At 39.2% G+C, this 20,495-nt stretch overlaps 1 protein-coding gene across 4 annotated transcripts in view; it reads left to right on the forward strand.

Moving 5' to 3' along the window:
* The first annotated feature begins 1,163 nt into the window (after positions 1 to 1,163).
* nap1l1 (nucleosome assembly protein 1-like 1) overlaps positions 1,164 to 20,495 on the forward strand; it is a 32,552-nt gene continuing 13,220 nt past the window's right edge. The window contains exons 1-6 of one of the 4 annotated variants that reach the window (XM_088647311.1): positions 1,164 to 1,297; positions 11,722 to 11,761; positions 14,869 to 14,957; positions 16,352 to 16,454; positions 18,166 to 18,307; positions 19,215 to 19,307. In XM_088647311.1, the coding sequence (XP_088503437.1) occupies positions 11,745 to 11,761; positions 14,869 to 14,957; positions 16,352 to 16,454; positions 18,166 to 18,307; positions 19,215 to 19,307 (444 nt within the window). In that variant the 5' untranslated portion in view covers positions 1,164 to 1,297; positions 11,722 to 11,744. Of the gene's footprint in view, positions 1,311 to 11,721; positions 11,762 to 14,868; positions 14,958 to 16,351; positions 16,455 to 18,165; positions 18,308 to 19,214; positions 19,308 to 20,495 lie in introns of all 4 variants that reach the window. The other 3 variants (XM_088647314.1, XM_088647310.1, XM_088647312.1) reach the window with 3 other exon arrangements.

A 20,495-nucleotide genomic window follows, 5' to 3' on the forward strand; every position in this document is an offset into this window, starting at 1 on the left:
TAAACTATTACAACACTAAGGAGTGGAAGTATTCTAACACTTTTTTGGTCAAAACTTGAATACATTTTCTTTATTCGGGTCGTAAACAGAAAAAAAATACACCGCGCAGGAAATAAGATAGACCAATAAAAAGTATTTTTCATATACGAATAGGAATTTTCTAATATTGCCTTCATGAAACAAACCTAAAATAATGTAGGGGTTTCCACAGACATACATAAATAGATCATAATGTACAATTGTTAATCGTTTCCAGTGTTAAATATGGGTTTATCTACAGTATGAGTGCTCGCTTGAGTTGTGTGTGTGTGTGGGGGGAGATTGAATCAGTAACTAAAAACGTAAGCGTGTTAAATTTTTTCTATTAATTGGTACATGCCTCTGACTTCTCTGCACAACAACAGGATCTCCATTAAAGGAGCAAAGACGTAAGTAGAAGAAAGCTGAGGGGATTTAGAACGAGATCTGATTTGCTGGGTTGCCAATGATAATATATGGGGGCACTAAAACTCCCACCTATGAGAAAAAAAATCTTTATTTTTGACTGCACAAAATCGAGCTTAACAAAAACACCACTATAGCAGAAATAGAATGTGGAAACCAGGGACACGCGCATAGTGCTGGCTTACTTATGCGTTACAGAAAAAAACCCACATTGCCAGAATACTGCAGCCATAGAGAAAAAAAGGAGTTATCACGCTATCTTCGTCCAGCTCCATTTTTATGCAAATTAACCACTAACTGGGACGAATCAACTTTTTTAAAATGTCAAGACATAAAAGCAAAATTGAAGACGATTAACACATTTATTTCCATATGCGAACATGCCCCCCCCGTGATTTCACCGATAATTGGCATACAATATTTCATTTAAAGGAAAGAAAAATAAAAGATTAATTAACACAAAACTAGAACGAGGCCAAAGGATCATTTCACATAGCGAAACAGCTTCAGCTAGTTTGTCTACTTGAAGTTTTGAATTACATGTAAATATCTTCTAATGAGAAATTCGTGTGTGTTTTTTTTGGCATGGTGACACAAAACAACGCGTTATTTAAAAATGAATAGAGAGGCCCCGAAATCTCTGAGATGAAAGATGAGGGTGAAAAAGAATAACAGCCCCGCTTGAAGTTCAGCCCCTCCCACCGAGAGAGCGTTGCCCTGGTGACTGCTGGGTTACGTGCTGACGCTCGATGTATATGAGCGCGAGCGGCGGGATCTCTTTCCCTTTTACCGCCATCCGCGCGGAGCCTTTTTCCCGGAGCCCGAGCGCTGCGCACTGCCGCTGAGCAAACCCGTCCGCAGAAGAGGTAAGCGGCGACCGGGGCTTCGCGTTTTCAGCCCCCCGGCCCTCACAGGTCCACTGGCCGCCTTGCGGGGTCTGCTGCTCTTTCGTTACGACTGTGTTTGTGGCGTCGGTGGCCGGGGTGTGAGACCGTACAGAACCGTAAAGCATCCCCGTGAAGGAAATGGAAAACAATAATTCGCCGACGCTGTTAAGTCATCACAGACAGCAGCCATTGAGACTGAACCTCCATGATGCGTGTGCTGTGCATGCACAGGGCTGGAAAAAGATGTGTCTTCTCACATTACTCTTTTGGAGCGTGTTGTTCTCCTACACCTCGGGGTGTGACAGTTTACGGGCCTCTCTGCGATGTAAAGGCAGCCGTACGATTGTTTTTCATCCATCTAGACTTGACCTTATTTCTTGAGTAACGGGACGGGGAGTGTGGGGTGGGGGGGGGGGATGGGATAAGTTTTTTGGTATCTGATCACGTTGTGCAGAATAAAAAATCATGGCTGCTTGTCAAACAAAATGGCTAATGGAATTTTACTGTGCAAACCCCTGTTCCGCGTTCAGGCAAAACGTGCAAACGTGTTCAGATGAGGACAGTCCGTTGCTTCAGTCACGTTAATGTGCTTTCTGCATCCCCAACTTTTCTCAGTCATACGGTTGGAGTAATGTATGCCGAATCGGATATATCACGGCATGTGTTTATAAAAAACAAATCTGTTATACGTAATGGTGCTGTACGATTTGGGGGGTATGGAGCTGTATATGAAAAGCGATCCAGTATTGGAGTATTGCATTGTGGTGACAAGCCCTTAGGCGAAGGATTAGCCACATTTCCTGACGACTATGGAATTGAGACTTAAAATATTCAATTTAGGTCAACAGTTAGTGCGGGGGGCGAAATGGTGTCTTCTTTCTCGCTATGACATTTTTCCCCCCCCTGTTGCCGGGCACGGTATGGCAGCAACACGTGGTTGAGTGCAAGCGAGAGGCTCAGACGCAATATGAAAGCCCTGTCGGGTAGGCCGAGTCGGAAAGAGAGCTCCTCTCGGCTGCCGCAGGCTTTTTGAAGAAAGACTATTTTTCGTTAGAGGTCCGTCGTCTAGAAAAGTAGAATGATATTATTTCGGCTTAGGGTTTATGGCTCCGTATCTGCTTCCTTTGCCCAGCTTACGCGTACATTTAGTAACCCTGTCACTCCGGTGCTGCGTGGCTGCCGGGCAGAAATGTTTGTTTCTCCTTCCGTGCAGGAGCAGTTCGGCTTCTTTCGTCACCGGCGTTTCCTGGGCTTGTAAACAGCGATTGCAGATCTGCTGTGGCACCTGTTATCCGTTCCTTTGTCTGGTGTGTGTGTGTGTTTTTAAGAAATTAGATATTGTCTTTCGTAATGACGACAAAAAAATCCCGTAATACTTGGACGTGGTAAACCTAATGGGTTTTTAATATCGGAGCTTAATTTTGGGAAGCCCAAAATGGAGGCCGAGTGAGTGTCCTTAATTTACCTGCGGAGAAACAAATATCACAAAAATGGAGTGTGCTGTTATCCTTTTAATTCCAAGAGGGATGCACTCCAGTGTTTGTAGAGTAGCCTTTTTTAACCGTGTTACCCCAACCCTAAATGTGAACCCCTCTCAATAAATCATTCTAGACAAGAATCCCCAATTTATGAGCGCATAAATACAAATAATGTCTGCAAGATGCTCAAAACAAGAATGCACATCTACAGATAGCTCATTTGGTGCTCTTAGAGTGAATCTATTGTGTGGAAGCGTGGCTGAGTTTTTCCTAGTTTGTGGGAACTCCCTGCTTGTATAGCCTCCAGGCCTCATGCACCTGTGTTGGAGGACCACTGTCACAGAGCACCTGCTTGTGCTGCCTGCTGGCATTGCATCTGGCTTTCCATGCCTGGCCCTTTTACTCGGTAAAGGATATTGGCTCATCTCCTAAACTGGCTTGTTGAATTGGGGATTGTCGGGCAGGCTGTGTGTGTGTGTCCATTTAGGGTTGGGAGTGACTCTGGTTTAGTGTTGTGAAAATGCTACAAAAGGGTTTTTGAACACGTGGTTCTGTCTTGGTTTGCCTTATTTCATTTGTTACTTTGTGTGCTTTTTGTATCCAGAGGTGAATGTTTGCATTGTATTGGGAAAGTGCCAAGCGATCTCCATTACACTGAAAGTCTACTGCCCCTTGGGGTGACAGCCAGGCGTGCAACATCATAGGACAATTAAATCCACAGGACCAGTTACAGAGCAGCAATTCAAATCATTTTGATAATTTTGTTAACTTGCTAATAGCCACAAGAAGCTCTGTCATCAGTTAGTATGAGCATGCATAGGAACATGTTAAGATGCAATTTGTGTTTTATGAGCTGCAAGCCCGGTTATACATTGTGCCGTTGAAGCAGAAAAATGGTAGCTGTTTTAACCTAGGTCTCCACAGGGTCATGCAAATCCAGTTTAAATGTCCATCTTGCACTGATTTATATGCAGGATGTCAGTGCTTGTTAGGTATCAAATGAATCAAGCTGCTACTATAGGTCTACCTCTAAACATAACCATCAACCAGTGTGCGCCAAGTTGATTTTAAGACTCAGACTTGATCAGTGGGTCAATAGTTTTGTTGCAGCTTTTATGTCACATGAAAATGAGTAAGATTCTAAATGGATACCTTTTTCACCTGGAATTCCATTAAATAAGCCAGGATGAAATTAAGTAAAATGTCAGTTGAGAGTTAAGTTGGGGGGACCATGAAGTACTTGAATAACAGCATCTGGAAGTATCTAAGAAATTTGTTTTAGGAGATTTGCATATCCCTAAGGTTGGTTAACCTTGGTCTTGGATGGCTGCAGTCCTGTTGATGTTCAGCTTTTGAAGAACTGGGGAAAGGGGTTGGTTTAAATAAGGTAATCAGATTAAGTGGTAAAAGGCTGACCTAGAATGTAAGTGTGAACACCACCACCCTCCAGGGCTACAGTTAAACACTTGTCCTTGCACAGCTACTGACCAGATCTATTTTAGGTACCATGTCATTGTTAAAAAGTCATGTTTTCCTTTTCTGGTCTCCAGTTGCTGGATTGTAATATGGGCCAGCCTGCCATTTAAGAAAAAACACTGCCTGGAAATATGGAAACTTGCTTATAATCAAATTGTGAGTCAGTTTCTGGTTGTTTGTGTACTGTACTGTGGGGTACAGATTTTACAGTCTAGCAGTGATTTATTCAGTATGTGCCCGATTGTTTTTTGAGTTTCTGTGCTAACGGGAAATGCCTCAGCCAGTAATTTTGCATTTTAGACACTTTAACTACTGAGGTAGGAGTGTGTTGATTGGGGAGTAATTTAGGTATCTATTTGTACTGGGGCTTTTGCAAATTTGACCACTCTTTGCCAAGGCTGCTGATTAGCAGTGTTGGTGTGTCAGCCTTTTGAAGTAGTTTCATCACCATGTAATTGCGTAAGGATGAGCCAGGTGTGACCTGATGTCAAGTAATTTGTACTGCAATAGAGGATCTTTCAAATCTTTTCTTATCTTGAAATAGTGCCTATTTACATTTATTGCTGTGACCTCAGGAGGGGCGTTCATTGTAAATGCATTATGCCGTCTTGCTTTATATTTTACGGATGTGATTGAACTTCAGCTCGTTATGTATATAGGCATTTGTAGGGCTGCAGAAACCTTGCACCCACCTTCAATGCACAGTTTGCTGTGCAAAACTGTGGGCTGAGATGAGTGTGGTCTTCGCAAACAGGGCGAGCCATGCAGTGAAAGAGGCCCTGGATTTGTAAATGCTTTTACCTGCAGTTCTCTAATTGGGTTATTTTGTCTATCTATCCCATCTAATGGAAAGGCTCTTATTCTTGTTTGCATTGAAATTAATGCAGTAATTTTGTATTACTTTTTAATCTCCATAGATTGTGAAAATCTCAGTTTTCTTCCTACGCTCAATTGAGTTTGAGGTGTGTGAACACATTACACCGTTGCAGTAATTTGTTAGCAGATGTCTTTTTCTTTGTAACGTCGTATGGGGTCATTCAGATTTGGCAGGTATCTGTAGTAATTATCCAAGTAAGCAATGGTTGTTTGCACTTTTCAAACATTTTCTCTCAATTGTGTCATTATTTTGTAAAAAGCTTGAACATGAAAACCATTCTCTTGCCAGTACTGTATCCACCCATTAATACAGGTCTTGCATGACCATACATGCAGTACCATCCAGAAGTTTGGAGACCTTGTTTGTGGAAAGGTTTGGGGATCCATTTCTCTTCACTCTAATTCTTAGGTCCATGAGTGTTTGCACCAGTGAATACTTCTCATTTTCACGTGTGTTGGTGAGGAGGTTGGAATGAAGGCAGCCATAATCATATTGGTAAAAACAGCTGTACGGTTTAGAAGCGTCTTGTGTGCATGTCATTTATGCCCCTGGATATAATTGACCTACTGATGGAAATTGTGGCAAAGCCTGCAATGTCATTATTTTTAGAGGATTTGGATGAAAGCTGTTGGAGGTAGTAATAAAGGCTCCTTGTTTTAAGAAGCAGGTAACCTAAGTGGCTTTCTCGGGCAGTCCAATAACCAGTGGCAGTCGTCCAAGAGAAAGGCAGCGTCGTGGCCTGCTGTCACATTGCGTGTAGTGTATTATCAATGACTAGGCAGTTATGTTGAGAAGAAGAGTGATCTAGGAATTACAGTGAAAAGTCTCCAGTTTGTGGTACTTCCACACTTGTCAGTCCTGTGTGTATGTTGTTGGAATACCAGCCAGCATTGTCAGCTCTCCCCAGAGGAAGATGAGTGTCCCCCATGGGAGACCTGCAGCCTTGAACAAGGAGAGAGGCAAGACAGATCCTTTTACAATAATTCTTTGCAAATTTTCAGCAAGGAGTGCTGGTGAATGCTGCTTATGAAAACTTAAGTTTCCTTAAACCCCTTTCTAGCCACTGCTCAAACAGGTTCAATTTGTGGTGTAATCTACATATGATTTTCTAATTTTTTAAACCGGTTATTTCTTTAGTCATCCCTGCTCACCCTTACTCAACCAACATAATTAGCCCTCTCTCGCATTTATCCAGTTTATAGCCTGGCACAGAAAGCTACTGAGACACAGGCCAGTGTCTAACTGAAAGGTAGAGGTGGGAGACATAGCATTTCTACTGGGTTCCTTGAATTTATTCTAATTGTAGTTCTCGCATTAGTCTAATGCACTTCACGCACTCAAATTAATGTTAAAAGACCATCAATAATTGCATTAATCTGTATCTGTTATCGGTCCAAACGTTGGTACTGCCAGTCTGTTTTAATAAGGTTTTAAGTTTGCCTTTCGCACTCTCCTTAAAGAGTAGTGCTGGGTCTGTTTCTTTAATATAGAATAAAAAGCGTATATGATTTTAAAATAAAATAGGCACATGGATATCATGATTTGATAAAATTGGAAATCATTCCTGGTTTTGGAAAAAAGGGAATGATTTTATTTAAAAAGTTGCCAGCAAGCCACACTGCTAATGTATCGTGAAAGTGTACATAAATATATACAGAATATCTGGTGAAACTGAGTGTAATAAGGGGAACATCACAATTCTAGGTTTTTATGTGTGCCCTGCCAAAGTCTGAATCATAAGTTTTGGAAATGATACCAAGAGGATGGATTATACATGGTTAACCACAATGTCAAATGACTGGTTAGTTCTCCCTGTTTCAAAGCAGTGTAGATGTTTGAGACATAAATCCTTTGCCAGATGTCTGTCTGAAAGCAAACCTTTAGAGATGTCCAGAGTAGTGTGGAATGGGGTTTTTGCAATGATTCCTGAGGCATATGTATAGTATATGCAAATCTGATTATTTCCAATTTTTATCCTAGAAGTACAGGGTATGGACTGTGATCATCATGGATTTGCTTCTCAGGATATATCTTTTTGTGCTCATGATATCATTGCTTTTACCTTTAGTGGAGAAATCTTTTCCTGCTTTTATATGATCAATTGCAGCAACAGTTGGTGTAAATGCATATTTGTCTTCATTAAGCCAGGTTGGCTGGCTTCCTCCTGTGATGCCTTGATGTCCCAAAGATGGACTGGCCTATGTAATGAGGTGGTGATAAAATGAATGCTACTTAAACATCTGCTTCATTCCCACAACCTTATTCTAAAAACCAGAGGCTACCCTGAGAGAACAGTGCAGAAAGATCTTACAAGATTGGAAATGTAATGTTACTTTCTAATAATTGTGCTCTGACGGCGTGCCCAAGTCAGGAGTATTCTCATAAGGTGTTTAGTTTGTATTATCATTCCTATTAGGGATGTTGACCCTTTTTTCCATTTAAATATTTTTACTTTGGATACCACTGAATTTGTCAAATGAATTAATGGCATTATGCTGAAAACCTCATTTGATCATCCTTTTTTCATACTTTTAAAATTGATGCAGCATTCTTCACAGGACAAATATCATTAGAAATACTTTGACGTTATCATGCTGGACGTTTCATGACTGCAAGATGAAAATTGTTCTAGAAAATCTTCTGGTATTTGTACCGATATCTTTGTCCTTAGATGTAATGCTGTAATGAGGTTTTATGTGAAGCAAGCAGTTAGGAAGAACACCAAGATCTTTTTGACAATGGCTCTGCCATTTACCTGTTTATATTGATCAGAAGTTAAACTTAATCGCTGTTCAACTGAAGGCCAGGGGCTTTTGGGACTTGTCAGACCCCATCCAAATTAACAAATTGTGCCCAATCAGCCCTCCTGTTAAACAGAAATTGCTTCTGCCAGTGAGTTGTGCACAAAGCAGTTGGAGCCGATTCGTTGTTGCTGCTGGGTCAGTAAAAGAGGCAAACTGCAGAAAGCTGTGCCTGTAATCATACAATTATGGATCTCCAGTGGCTGAAAGCATCCATTCAAAGCCTGCCATCAACAGCAAGTCAGGATTAAATGCTGCACAGAGTTCTCATCCTCAGATCAGCATTTGTGCTTTTGATCTTCATTTATGTATTGACTCTACAATGAACAGCATTTGAAATGCACATCTGGTGATTTTCATGTAGTAGTGAAGGTGGAGATTTGAGCATGTATGAAATATCAGGCTTGAGAATTAACAGTCCATGTTTAATCTGTTTTAGTGTGAGTGTGCAACATTTAGTGTAACGCTGTTTGTACTTGACCTTGTTTACTACAAATGCTTGTTTTGATGACATCCAAACAAGATTGAGTCATTTGGACCAAAATCAAAACGTCAACGGCCATGCTTCTTAGTTCAAAGAGATTCCCTTTGAAGTACTGCCAGTACTTTGGCAGAAGATTTTGCAAAACTGCTATCCAGATAGATGGTGATATAATGTCCTTTCTAAAAGCGCTGATCAGAAAGCACCTAATGCTTTACCTTTTGTTTTTATAACTAAATTGAATTTTCTGTACATTTTGAAGACTGCTCTGGCTTGTTAAACTTGAGTATTTTTTAGCATGCTGCTGTGGAACTCTCCATTTCCAAAACATAAATCTGTGCACAACAGGAGGCCATTACACATTCTTCAGTAGTACTTGTGGAGAGTGCTGTGCTCAAGTTGATTTTGAAGTCTGTCTGGTTTAGTAGCTAGTAACTCAGTGATGTGAGGATCTATTCCAGCTTCTTCTCGGCTCCCACAGCTCTTAGTGTAAAAAAAAAAAAAAACTGCCTCTGTGCCTTTGTTTAAATGCACAAAGCTGTAGTTCCCCTTGTCCTCTGGTTTGTGTATTTTAAGGATTTTGTAATAACATGTTTAGATTTATGATAATTATTTAACAGGTTTTTCTACCTTAGAAGTATATTAAAACATTCTGTATGTTTCAGTTCCTTTGCATTTGTAAGAATACTGGTTTGGATAATTGACTTTGTCAGCTCTATTAGCTATTCTAGCATATTGATGTATGTAATTACATGTGAACCTTGTTTAAAGGCTGCAGTGAAATACTGCACTTAGAGTTTAGGCCTTGTCTCTTCTCAGCTTCACTTAATCCTCAGGTTGTTCACTTTGGAGCTATCCAAAGGTATCCAAGGCACTTTGGAGTAAACAACTTTGGTGGAAAACCCTAAGTAATCAGAAAGGCAGGTTCTAAAGGACACTAGCCGGGATTTTATTAGTAATTAAAACTGTCGGCAGGCAACCTTGTAAAACCCCTTACGGGAAACTTTCAAACGGGTACTTCAGGAAAAAAAAAATGGTTACGCACTAGATCTGTCAGAAACAAAACTCACCTTTTCAGTTTAACGGTTTTAAAACTCTATAGTTACGTAACCTAATGTTTATCATATTTGCCTAGTGCGTATAGGTGACTGGCAGGAGTTGTACACTTACCATTTAATGGAAACTATATGATAATTGTCCTCAATTAAAGTAAATTACTGTAAAATGTCAAGTTAAAGCTGTGTCTTGAGAAAGGTGGAGTGCTCTTGGGATTTTTCTCATGCGTACCACTGTTAGAAGCAAGATGACCTCTTTCGTGTTGCAAGACAAAACGGCCATCTAGATTTAAATAGTTGCAGCTTTCACTGTGCACTTGAAAGCATTAGAACCTTGCTTCTGTCATGTCTTCAGTTCCATACATCTTCATGTCTTGAGAGTCCTGGCAGTCCTCCAAACACCTATAAAAAAAAAAAATCTCCTTAATCATACAGGGAGATGTTGGAGTATGAGCAGAGTGTAGATAGGCCATTAGAAGTGGCTTTTTTCAAGATAGATGTATGTTGGGAAGCATAAAGCACAGTTAAACACCTTCAGAATGTTGCGTTCAGTAATTGAAAATTGTTTTCCTTTGCTTGTTGGTGTGCTGTAACTAAAAAAACATTTGTTCCTTCTGTAACCTGGTCCTTGTTTACCACATGTTCTAAATGTGTTCCTCTTTGTTTGTGAACGTGGTGCATAGAGAAGGAGCTTTTCCAAATGAAACAATAAGGCAAATTAAGTCATGTTTGCTTCACTTGGCTAACCAGGGTAATCAGAGGATGGATTAATGCATACCCCAATATAATTTCATTTGCCTGTATAATTGGTGTGGTCCCTATTCTGTGCCTGATATTTGTCGGTAAAAATGTCTCCGTAGGTACAAACCATTCAGCCTTTATAGAAAATCATAAATAGGGCTATATTTATCTTGTATTTTGTAGTTGGTTTCTGGCATCTTCATTTGAGCTGTTGGTTACCCAAAATAGGCTTATCATTTATAGAGTTACTGTCTTTGAGGTTTTTTTTTCTATTGTTTGCTGTGTCAGCTGTTCTAAGTTTCCTAGATCTTGAAGCTGGATGGATGTAAGTGAGCCGCAATCCATTTCACACCTTGGTGATTGTGCAGGCTGGAAGTCTGACATGTGATCTGTAGCTCTCTTTGTGTCTGAGCTACTGCATGTAACTGTTTTTTCTAAACCGGTAGGCTAATGGAGGGCAGCAGCTCAACAGGCTACATCAAAGAGAGTTATGTTCCTGTAACCTTATCAGGTGCTATGTATTAAGCATCAAAAGGGCATTTAGGAGCCCTTAGTTTAAAAACAAAATAGAATTCCTCATTTAACCAAGGCATCACAGGTTTGAAATTTGGTAGATCTTGCTTGTTACCTGTGTTTTTTTAGGTGGGTTTTAAATTGTGTGAAGCAAAGCTGAGATTTATGCTACATGCTGTCTTATGCCTAATGTCCAATTTATTTCTGCCTGTGAGCAGGTTTTCACAGAGCTAATGGCTAGATTGATTTTTTTTATATACATATATAGGGATTACCTAATTACTCCTGTCTACCTGTGGGGGGTCATTCTTGGTCCAGTTGTGTAGGCGTCTTGAAATTGATTTCTGTGTAAACACGATGGGTGTTCAGTTTGGCTATGTTGTAAATGGACACAGGACAAATCTAGGAGCCCTTGCCACCCTCCAAAGCTGAGGTTTTCCCTTACCTACTGCTGTCCCAGAGAAAACAAAAAGGCTTCCTTTGCATTTCACTTGGCGCATGCTAACCATAAAGAAAATGTATCAAAGACAGCAGTAGGGCCTGGATATTTCAGGCTCCTTCACTTAGTATGTGTGATCAACATTGGTTATGCCTTTCTTCTTCATTACCATGGTTTAAGTGGCTTAAGAATCAATTTTCAAAAATATTTTATGACCTAAAATGAACAATGCCTGTTTGCCATATGACCATACAAAACCAACACCTCTGGAAAAAATTTGTGTACTCCAGTTTTTGGTTTCTTTAGTCCTGGTCTCTTTTGTGAACTTAATGTACCTGTAACAGTGTGGGGAAGTTGTCCAATTGCCATGCTCATGGGCATTTAATTGGTTTGAAGTTTGTAAATATAAACTTATTTTATATATTTTAATTAAAATCTCATTTAATTCAATTCTTGGCCATGTTAACCAAAATTTTAATTCTAAATGTGATCTTGCATTTTTTAACCTTTTTTTTTGCTTTCTTTCTAGCAATTCCCTGGATTACAGCAAAAATGGCAGACATGGACAAGTAAGTATTCAACGTCATAATGTAATAATAATAATGTTTCTTTATTAGCCCTATACAATTTCTTGCATTAGGAATGCGTCTTTTTGCATACCCCAGCTTTTCTCCATGGAGACACAGACACAGAGACAGGGAGAGAAGCTTAGGGTCAGAGCACAGGGTCTGCCATTGTACGGCGCCCCTGGAGCAGCTGGGGTGAAGGGCCTTGCTCAGGGGCCCAACGGAGTAGGATTCCTCTGCTGGCCGCGGGATTTGAACCGGCAACCTTCCAGTCACAGGCGCAGATCCTGAGCCACAGAGCCACCACTCCGCCCTACACCCACTCTGCACCTAAGTGTTTTGTTATTCTTTGGTGTAGACAGTAATGAAAAATGAATGCGTTTAGCTTTACCTTTTAAAGGTTGGGGAAAGGATCCCACTTTTTAACTGACTGCAGTACAATTAGTTTTCAGACAGCATTTGGTCACTTCTTGTTTCTTGCTTGTCTAAATTCCACTGTTAAATGACATTAGAATCTGAGCATTGACTCGTTTATAGATTTAACAGTGCAGCCTTGTCGCCTGGTTAGTGTTGGAATAGAAGACCTCCAGGTTATTACTGTGTGTGGAGCTGGACCAGTTGGTGTTGCCTTTCCCTCTGGTCCAGAAAGTTAACTGCTGTGTTCACACATGGTGACCAGGAACAATGCTGTAAGGAGTTAGTGCACAGTTAACCTTGACTACTTGTCCGTTTAAGATTCTATGGCACTATGTGCCGACTAAATTCCACACCTAGTGTGCAGATCCTGACCTACTTGGGTTTCCCCCCTAATTCAGCTGGACAAAGTTTCATTCTTCTCTATGGCTATATACTGGAGTTGCAAGAGCCTGATGGCTGCTGTAGAGGAAATTCCTCTTTGTAAAGTATAGAGTCCTCTGGGGTGAGAATCCCTGTAATTGCATAAATGTATAGGTACGTGTCACAAACTGCTTTGTGTGTGGAACAAATTAGTTATACCTTCTCTTTTGAAAAGAAGCTTTGCGGAGATTGCTTTTCCACTGCATCTCCATGTTACTTTTTAAGGTCAATTTTATAGAATAACTTAAATGTTACTGGCTTTTGTTTCTAAATCTTCTCTGTATTGAAATTTAAAATGCTGCAACTGTATCTGCCTGTAATTGTTCTTTAGAACTTTAGCTGGAAGTCGTTGTTGACAGTGGTTGAAGCACTACTGTAAGTGTTAGCTGCTTGACAGACTACATTAGAATTTAAACTAACTTTTGGAAAATTATCCTCAATAAGATGGTATATCCATTCAGTCGGATACTGTTCTTATTGAATTATTTTACTCTGATAAATATCTTGGATGCTTTGTGTTCGATAGGACAACAGTGGTAATTTGCAAAATGGAAAATGACTTTTACTAAACCTTTTTTTAGATGCAAAATACACATTTTTCTATGTTTTGAAGTAGAAGGAAGATTCATGCGGGTAGAATGGTGGGGGGGGGATTAAATTGGCAGTGATGCTTGCAGAAACTGAGAGAGCAGCATATTTGTCATATGACCTGAAGGAAAGTAAAGTTACAAGTAGTGAGATGCAAAGCTATGAAATACGTAATTGTGGAACAGTAGAAGTTAAGTCGAATTCCCCGCCCCCCCACTGAAGTACAATTACCAAGTTGTGCGATGTGTAGAGTTAAACATAACAGTACAGTGTGAGTTATTGGAATTATCCATATCTATAGGTCTCTATAGGTTAAAATGAGACAATCTTCCTGGGTAGGCGTACACTAGGGCTTATGCAGGGTCCTTTATTGTCCTGGCTGGCTGATGTCGGTGAATAGTCTCAGTGGCTGCTCTATCGTACTTCAGAAGGAAACGGCCAAGGTGATCTGTGATGTTCATTGGAAGGCATCGCCATCAGTAAAAATAGATTTGGAGAGTCAGTTGCTCTCCTATCATAACCAATTATCAGATGGCGGTTCTCATATTGGTGCCCAGGAACAGAGGGTGTCACCTTCCAGATCAGCTGTGTTCTGCTGCATGATGTAACAGATATAATCCATCTTGTCTGTGGATTCTGGCTGTGATTTAAGCATAATGTCAAATAAGGGCTGGTAATCCAGTCTTTTTGTCTTGCTGAGTCAAATGTGGATCTGCAGGTCTGAGAGATTCATGGAACTGGAGTCTTCAGGACCTCAACAGCAGTCTCCTTAATCACGTTTTCTTTGTAAGCACTCTATTGAGTGTTATAAAATAAATCAGTATATGATAACAAATCCATAAATACTGAATTAAAGAGATGTTAGGTTAGAAATTATAATCCATTCTTGTTGAATGTTCATTTTGATTTGGCAATTTAGTTTGAAAATTGCAGTAGTACCTGTTTGTCCCTGACTTCTCTGCCTCCCCACAGTTATCTTCTGACAAACTGTTTGGATAAAATCTCAGTTTATGTGCAAGTGTTGGACCCAAGTGTTGACATTTAAGTGCTTAATTTGTTTTGTGAAAGGTAATTAGCTTTGACCTCTTGTTCAATGAAGCGCCTTGAAACCAGTTGAACCAGTTGAGGCACCATCTTGAAAGTATTGTAACCATCAGGGCATTGTTGTAACAGCTGTTGCATTTTTAAATTGTTTACTCATTGAATACCAGCTTGGATGCCTTTGCTTCAGTTTTACACAGGGCGTATGCTTTCACAGCTGTGTACAGTCCCTCAAGAAGGGGGTTGACTGGCCAGTGAAACAGTTCTCAAGTATGATTTATAAGCCTTGTTTAAAGTGAATGGAAATAAATTTTTGGCAGTGGGTTTAGTTGCACACAGTCTAGTCGCTGACTATATTTTGGTAAGTCTCAAAAGTATTTTGGCAGGTATTTGCCGTCTTTTAAAACTTACTGAATCCTGCTATTGTATTCTTGATATCTAAGTAATGATATCACAGTATCACTTAAGTAATGATAGGTTTCACGGTATGGGTAGACATTTAGATGTAATTGGTAGTGCTGTTAGTTGTTTTTAGTTTCAAAATGGTTTATACTTCTGGGTTCATTGGCTGTGAAAATGGCCGTTTCAGATCGGCTTTTTAAAATGATAGTTAAACCATCTCCTAATTTTCTTTCTCTGTGAAGCAAAGAGCAAGCTGAGCTGGACCAGGCAGATATGGAAGATGTGGAGGAAGTTGAAGAAGAAGAAGCTGGAGAAGATGTTAACAGCAAAGGTGCGGCTGTTTTAGAGCCATCAGTGTTTTGGTCTATGTACTGTGTGTTTAGAGAAAATTGAATTTCTAAAATTCCCAAAACAAATTTGGTTTTCTTCCTCTTTCATCTCATTCATGGAATCTCAAAATGATGGATAACATTTTCACTTGCAGCTGCTGCCATATTACCTTATTTTCATCTCTACTGCTTAGAGGCAGACTAGTTGCTTCTGTGAGTAGACGTGCCTGTCTGTGTGCATCATGGCTCTGTCACTTAGGTTTTACCCTTGTTCCTTCAGAGACAGTGACTGCCTATAGCAGTCTGGATCATTTGCTCTGGGGCTAAGTGCTTAAGTTTTGAGGTTGCATTTCAACAGCTTTGGTTTAGACATTTCTAAACTGTCATACATTGAACTTACTAGGATTATGTACATTTCATTTCAAATGATTTCATTCAATCTTACAAACCATTAATTTTCTCATTTTCTTCAGAAATGTTCAGAAAATGACTTGGCTGTAAACCAAACCAAAGGCAAACTTCATTCAGCTATGCCTTTTGTTTTCACTTGATTGTTGTTTCTGTTATTGAATACAACTGCTTTCCAGTTACTAGGCAGCTTTTTTGATAGTTTTTGAACAGGATAAGGATGACTTGTGTATTATCAGATGACTTATTGAAACTTTTGTGTTTGGAGTCAAATGGGAAATTGATGCCTTCATTAATCTTCCAAAAATAGCCTGTCTTCGGGTGTGCATTGTCATATAGAGACCTTCATGAGAGTCTGTAATATTAGCTTTTGAGACACTCAACATAGTACTTATAGTAAAGTAAATATAAGCTAGTTGACGTTCAGCTGTCATAACTATTAATTACTGGTACATTTGTAGTTGTTTCCCCCCCTTTTTGTCTGAGGGTTTGAAGTAGACCTTGAAATTCATGTCTGTCACCTATTCAATAATTCCAAATCAATCTACCAGGTAGTTTGTAGAATCTCTGATGTGAGGAAAACAAGCCCACTTTAACCAAAATGTGGAACTCATCCAGCATACATTGACTTTACTTTAAATGCACAATTGAATAAAGTTCAGTAAACATATGTTAAGCAGATTTTCATTAAATATTTAGTTTTTTATATGTGTAATAAAATCAGGGAGGTGATTATTATAATTAGCTTCACATATCCGCTTTGCATTTGTTGCTAAGAATGTAATCCTCTTTAGGTCAATTCAAACGTTAGTCTTTGTGGGGGATGAGACATTGTAAATGCTACCCTGTAATTAAAATCTAGCAACAGTCCACTAAAACAAGACTGTACACAGATGTTTGGTTCAAATAGGACTACGCATCTCAGACAGAACTGGTCCACGGTTTACACTTGCTGATCTGCCTCCCTGGCATTCTGCTGTACTTGCAGCTCGTCAGCTAACGGTCCAGATGATGCAGAACCCACAGATACTGGCAGCGCTGCAAGAGAGGCTGGACGGGCTGGTGGGGTCGCCGTCTGGCTACATGGAAAGGTGAGGCATGTTCAGAGCAATCCTGACCGTAGCAGGAAAGATCTCCACTTCTGTGTGAAATGCCTGTCTGCTTTCTCTTTTGGAGTTATTAGAAAATGGCATTGCTTTCACAACCTCAGTTTGTTTTCTTGATCACTTGGACTACATGCATAGGTAAAATATGTCAGATACCAGATACTAGGCTGTGTGAAATTATACAGTGAACGTTTACAGAATTACACGTTATTCCCATGCCCTGATACAGTGTAAAATCTGAAATTAATACAAACATGAAACTGTTTCAGTACAGTTAAATCTAACGTTCTGGGTTGAATGAATTTACTGGTCTGCTTCAGAGAGACTTGCAGTGACCTTCAGGACAGATTTATTACAGCACTAACTCTAATGAAGTGGACAGACCTGTTGGCAGTACCCCTTCTCTTCATTCAGTCATTAATCATCTTTAAAAATAAGCATGTCCAGGACAACAGGCACACAAATGCAGCAATAAGGTTAAAGTTATTTTTTTTACAGTGTAAGGGGAAAACATCCACCAGAAACCAAAACAGTAAAAACAACCCTAGCTCCTTTTTGAGCTTCTGATTGAAACCTTCAGATCCACGACTAGTACCAGGCAGCTACGCAATGGAACAAACTAGAACAGCAACCAGATGGCTGTTATATAAACGTGAACTGAAGAAGTAAATGTGACAAAATCTAAAGACGGAAGGGTGGCAATACTATTTTGTATTCCCAAAGATGCCAAGTTCAATTTCTGCAACAAACTGCTGATTACATCTTTGTTCAAATAGCCCAGTATTTGATTTCCTTGAAATATTCTTTTTCTTTTCATAATCGTGCAACATTTTGTCCAATATAAACCGTAAGGTGAAGGAAAAAGAAGGCAGTATTAAATCATAATATAAGTGAATGCAATGGAGCACTGTGGGGAGCTGTCAACAATGCGTATACCGTTGAACAGTAGGCAAAGGGCTAAATGTCTTTTTGTGGACCTCATTCATTTGGTCTGCAGTTCTCAATGGCTCCATTTGAAGCCAGAAAAGCTCTCATTTGGCTTGTGGTTCTGGAAAAGTACTCAGACTGTAAGAAAAGTGAGTGCTGTGTCCTTCAGAAGTGAAATCATTGATCTGATAATCATATTGTGACACCTTGCTTGTTGTACTGTAACGGGAGCTTTAAAAATAAGAGCTTCCAATCAACAGACACAACAAGCACAGCCCGGTAAGGTTAGAGCTAGACTCTGCCAGTGGGGGGGGGTGCAGTTTCACCCCTCAGAACTGAAATTCTTGATCTGCTTAACCATGCTTTGTGATCTGTTATAATTCAACATGTCCCTTTTTGTTTGAATGTGGACATTTGTAAAGAAATAATCTAGATTTAATATATTCCTAAATGAAGTCTTAAGAATAGTAGGATATCTTTGTCCATAGGTATTTAAAGTCTGGAAGACTGATGCTGAGTAGTCGCGAGTCTTGGAGAAAACTCAAAGAGCCTAGTGCATCTTCCCACTGCACACATCGTTTTCACTTTAAAGCCACTATGGCAATGACAGTATGTACATTTGCCTAATCTGCATGTCGGAGGTTTTAATTTTATATTGTGACTGCATAATCCTTTGTTTTGCTTAAATCATTCTGTGCATGATACTTGTACAAATTTGATTTTCATTTTTTATATGAAACAACTTGATGGATCTTCATCTCTTTTACAGTTTACCTAAGGTAGTCAAGAGACGTGTCAATGCCCTTAAGAACCTCCAAGTAAAATGCGCCCAAATTGAAGCCAAGTTTTATGAAGAAGTGCATGAATTGGAAAGAAAGTATGCAGCTCTTTATCAGCCACTGTTTGACAAGGTAGGAATCTGCCGTTATGCATAGTATTTAAGTCCTAATGCAAGGTTATTTTTATTAAGAATAGCAGATAAAAGATTAATTATTCAACATGTCCAACAAACCGTTAAAATGCCTTGGAAAATTAAAGTGAGTTTTTTCCTTCCTACAGCATTTTAATTTCTGCATTTCTTTTACATTGTAGTTGAAGACAAACTGATGCTATTGGATGATGCATTTTTTTTAGGAATCGTTAAATTTCCAACCCATATATAAAGAGACAACTTAATAGTTCTACAGACACCACATCTGTTGCCTGTACAGTTGATGAAAAGCTGTCGGATGACATTGCATTATCGATGACTTCTGATTCTGAGGGAACAGTCTGAACATGAATTGTTGGGTGTAAAGCAGATAAAGATAATACAAGCAATGTGTGATGCCCATACTGCAATGTGGCACCACCTATCATGTATCTCTTTCAGCCATTTTGGTTAATTATTCAGTTCACTTCACATGTCTTGTGTAGAAGACTTGAGTTTTAGCTTGGGTCCAATTACAACTCTTAGAAACAAGCCCAGTCTGATCTGGTTATTAACTTTGTGCAGAAAATAGACTTGGAAACAGAATGGTTTCTCAAAGTATAACCCTGATATGTGATTTGGAAACATTTAAGTAGATCTTTGCTTAGAATCCCTTCAATTACATGTGTTGTACAGATTATTTCTAAAGAGGCCTGTCAGTTAATTCTGATTTATTGATTTTAAAGATGTGACCATATCTGGAAAAACCTGTACTTTCAAGTTTGTGTATAACTTGAATGTATACCCGTCTAGTTAGAGTTTAAATACATTAAATGCTTTTGAGCCTTACTTATTTTCAAGAAATGCATTCTTACAAGTAATATCTGAATTCATTATGTTCCCATTAGCGAAGTGATATCGTCAAAGCAACCTATGAGCCAACTGATGAGGAGTGTGAATGGAAGGCAGATGAGGAGGAAGAACTGACAGTAAGTGGTCAGGTACAGATGATGAATACATTGACTTGATTTTTACACTGCTTGACTTTTAATACACAAAGGCTACTTAAGCATGTTTGCCTGTATCTTGTCAGTGGCTTGAACCTCTTTATCTGAAGTGACAAGTGACTTTGTAAATGTAGTTGTATTTCCACTTCAATCTGTTATGCCCGATAACCCAATAAACTAGTTTAGGTGATGACAAACCTCCAGATTTTTAGGAAATCAGCAGCCCCTTCCTTATGTAGCTCTTTTCCTGACTTTCTCCTGAGATGTGACTGGATGATTGTGGTACTGTATTTACATGGAATATGATCTTAGGTGTACAGTGTTTCACTTCTAGCAGGAAGCAATCTGAAACTTTTACGACTTTTAAACTAGGACAATCACTGCATGAAATATTTACGTTGCTGGGGTCAGTAGAGCTTAGTTTGGCTCCTTCTCACTAATCTCTTTGATGTAAAAATTGATTGTGACGTGTTAATCTGTTTTTAAAGACCAAAAATATTGTTCTTTGCAAAAGTATGCTTTTTTAAACTTGTCTGCAGTGTCTTCTGCTGTTCTATACCATATGTTGTATTTGTAACAATGGCTGTGAATTTTGACCAAATATTGGGAGTAATGCATTCTGAAGAAATAACAGAGCTGATCTTGAACAAGCCACAATTCATGATGAATACATACTGCACATTTAAAAATTGTATGTGCTTCTGTCATGGAGTTATTTGTGTAACTTTTTCATGTGAAATGTTGTGGTTCCACCTAATAGGTAGTTTTGTTTATGGCAAAATATCAAACCAAGGTTTGTTTTTTAGGAATTTTAGTTTTGAATGGATTTTACTTTTTAAAACCATTTTAATCTGGTAACATTTAAGAACATCTGTATGTTTTACTTTACAGATATTGAATACTAATAAATATCCAGTGCAAATGTAATTGAGGCACTTAAAGCAAACCACCAGTATCCTGAAAGTTGTTAGTTTGAAGACAACCGATGGTATAGTCTGCAGATATTTGTAAAAAGCTGATACCCAATTAATGTGCAGTTCTCACTTCTTTATGATGCTTAATGTTTTACTCAGCCTGTAGCAACTGGCAGAATTATTTTCACTTTCAACAGATAAATGGTGATGAATTCATTGAGCATTAGCAGGGAAAAGTGAAAAGACTGTTCCAAGAACCTGACTTTTC

This window comes from Lepisosteus platostomus, chromosome 9 (genome assembly GCF_059453375.1).
Source record: "Lepisosteus platostomus isolate fLepPlt1 chromosome 9, fLepPlt1.hap1, whole genome shotgun sequence".
Classification (NCBI taxonomy): Eukaryota; Metazoa; Chordata; class Actinopteri; order Semionotiformes; family Lepisosteidae; genus Lepisosteus; species Lepisosteus platostomus.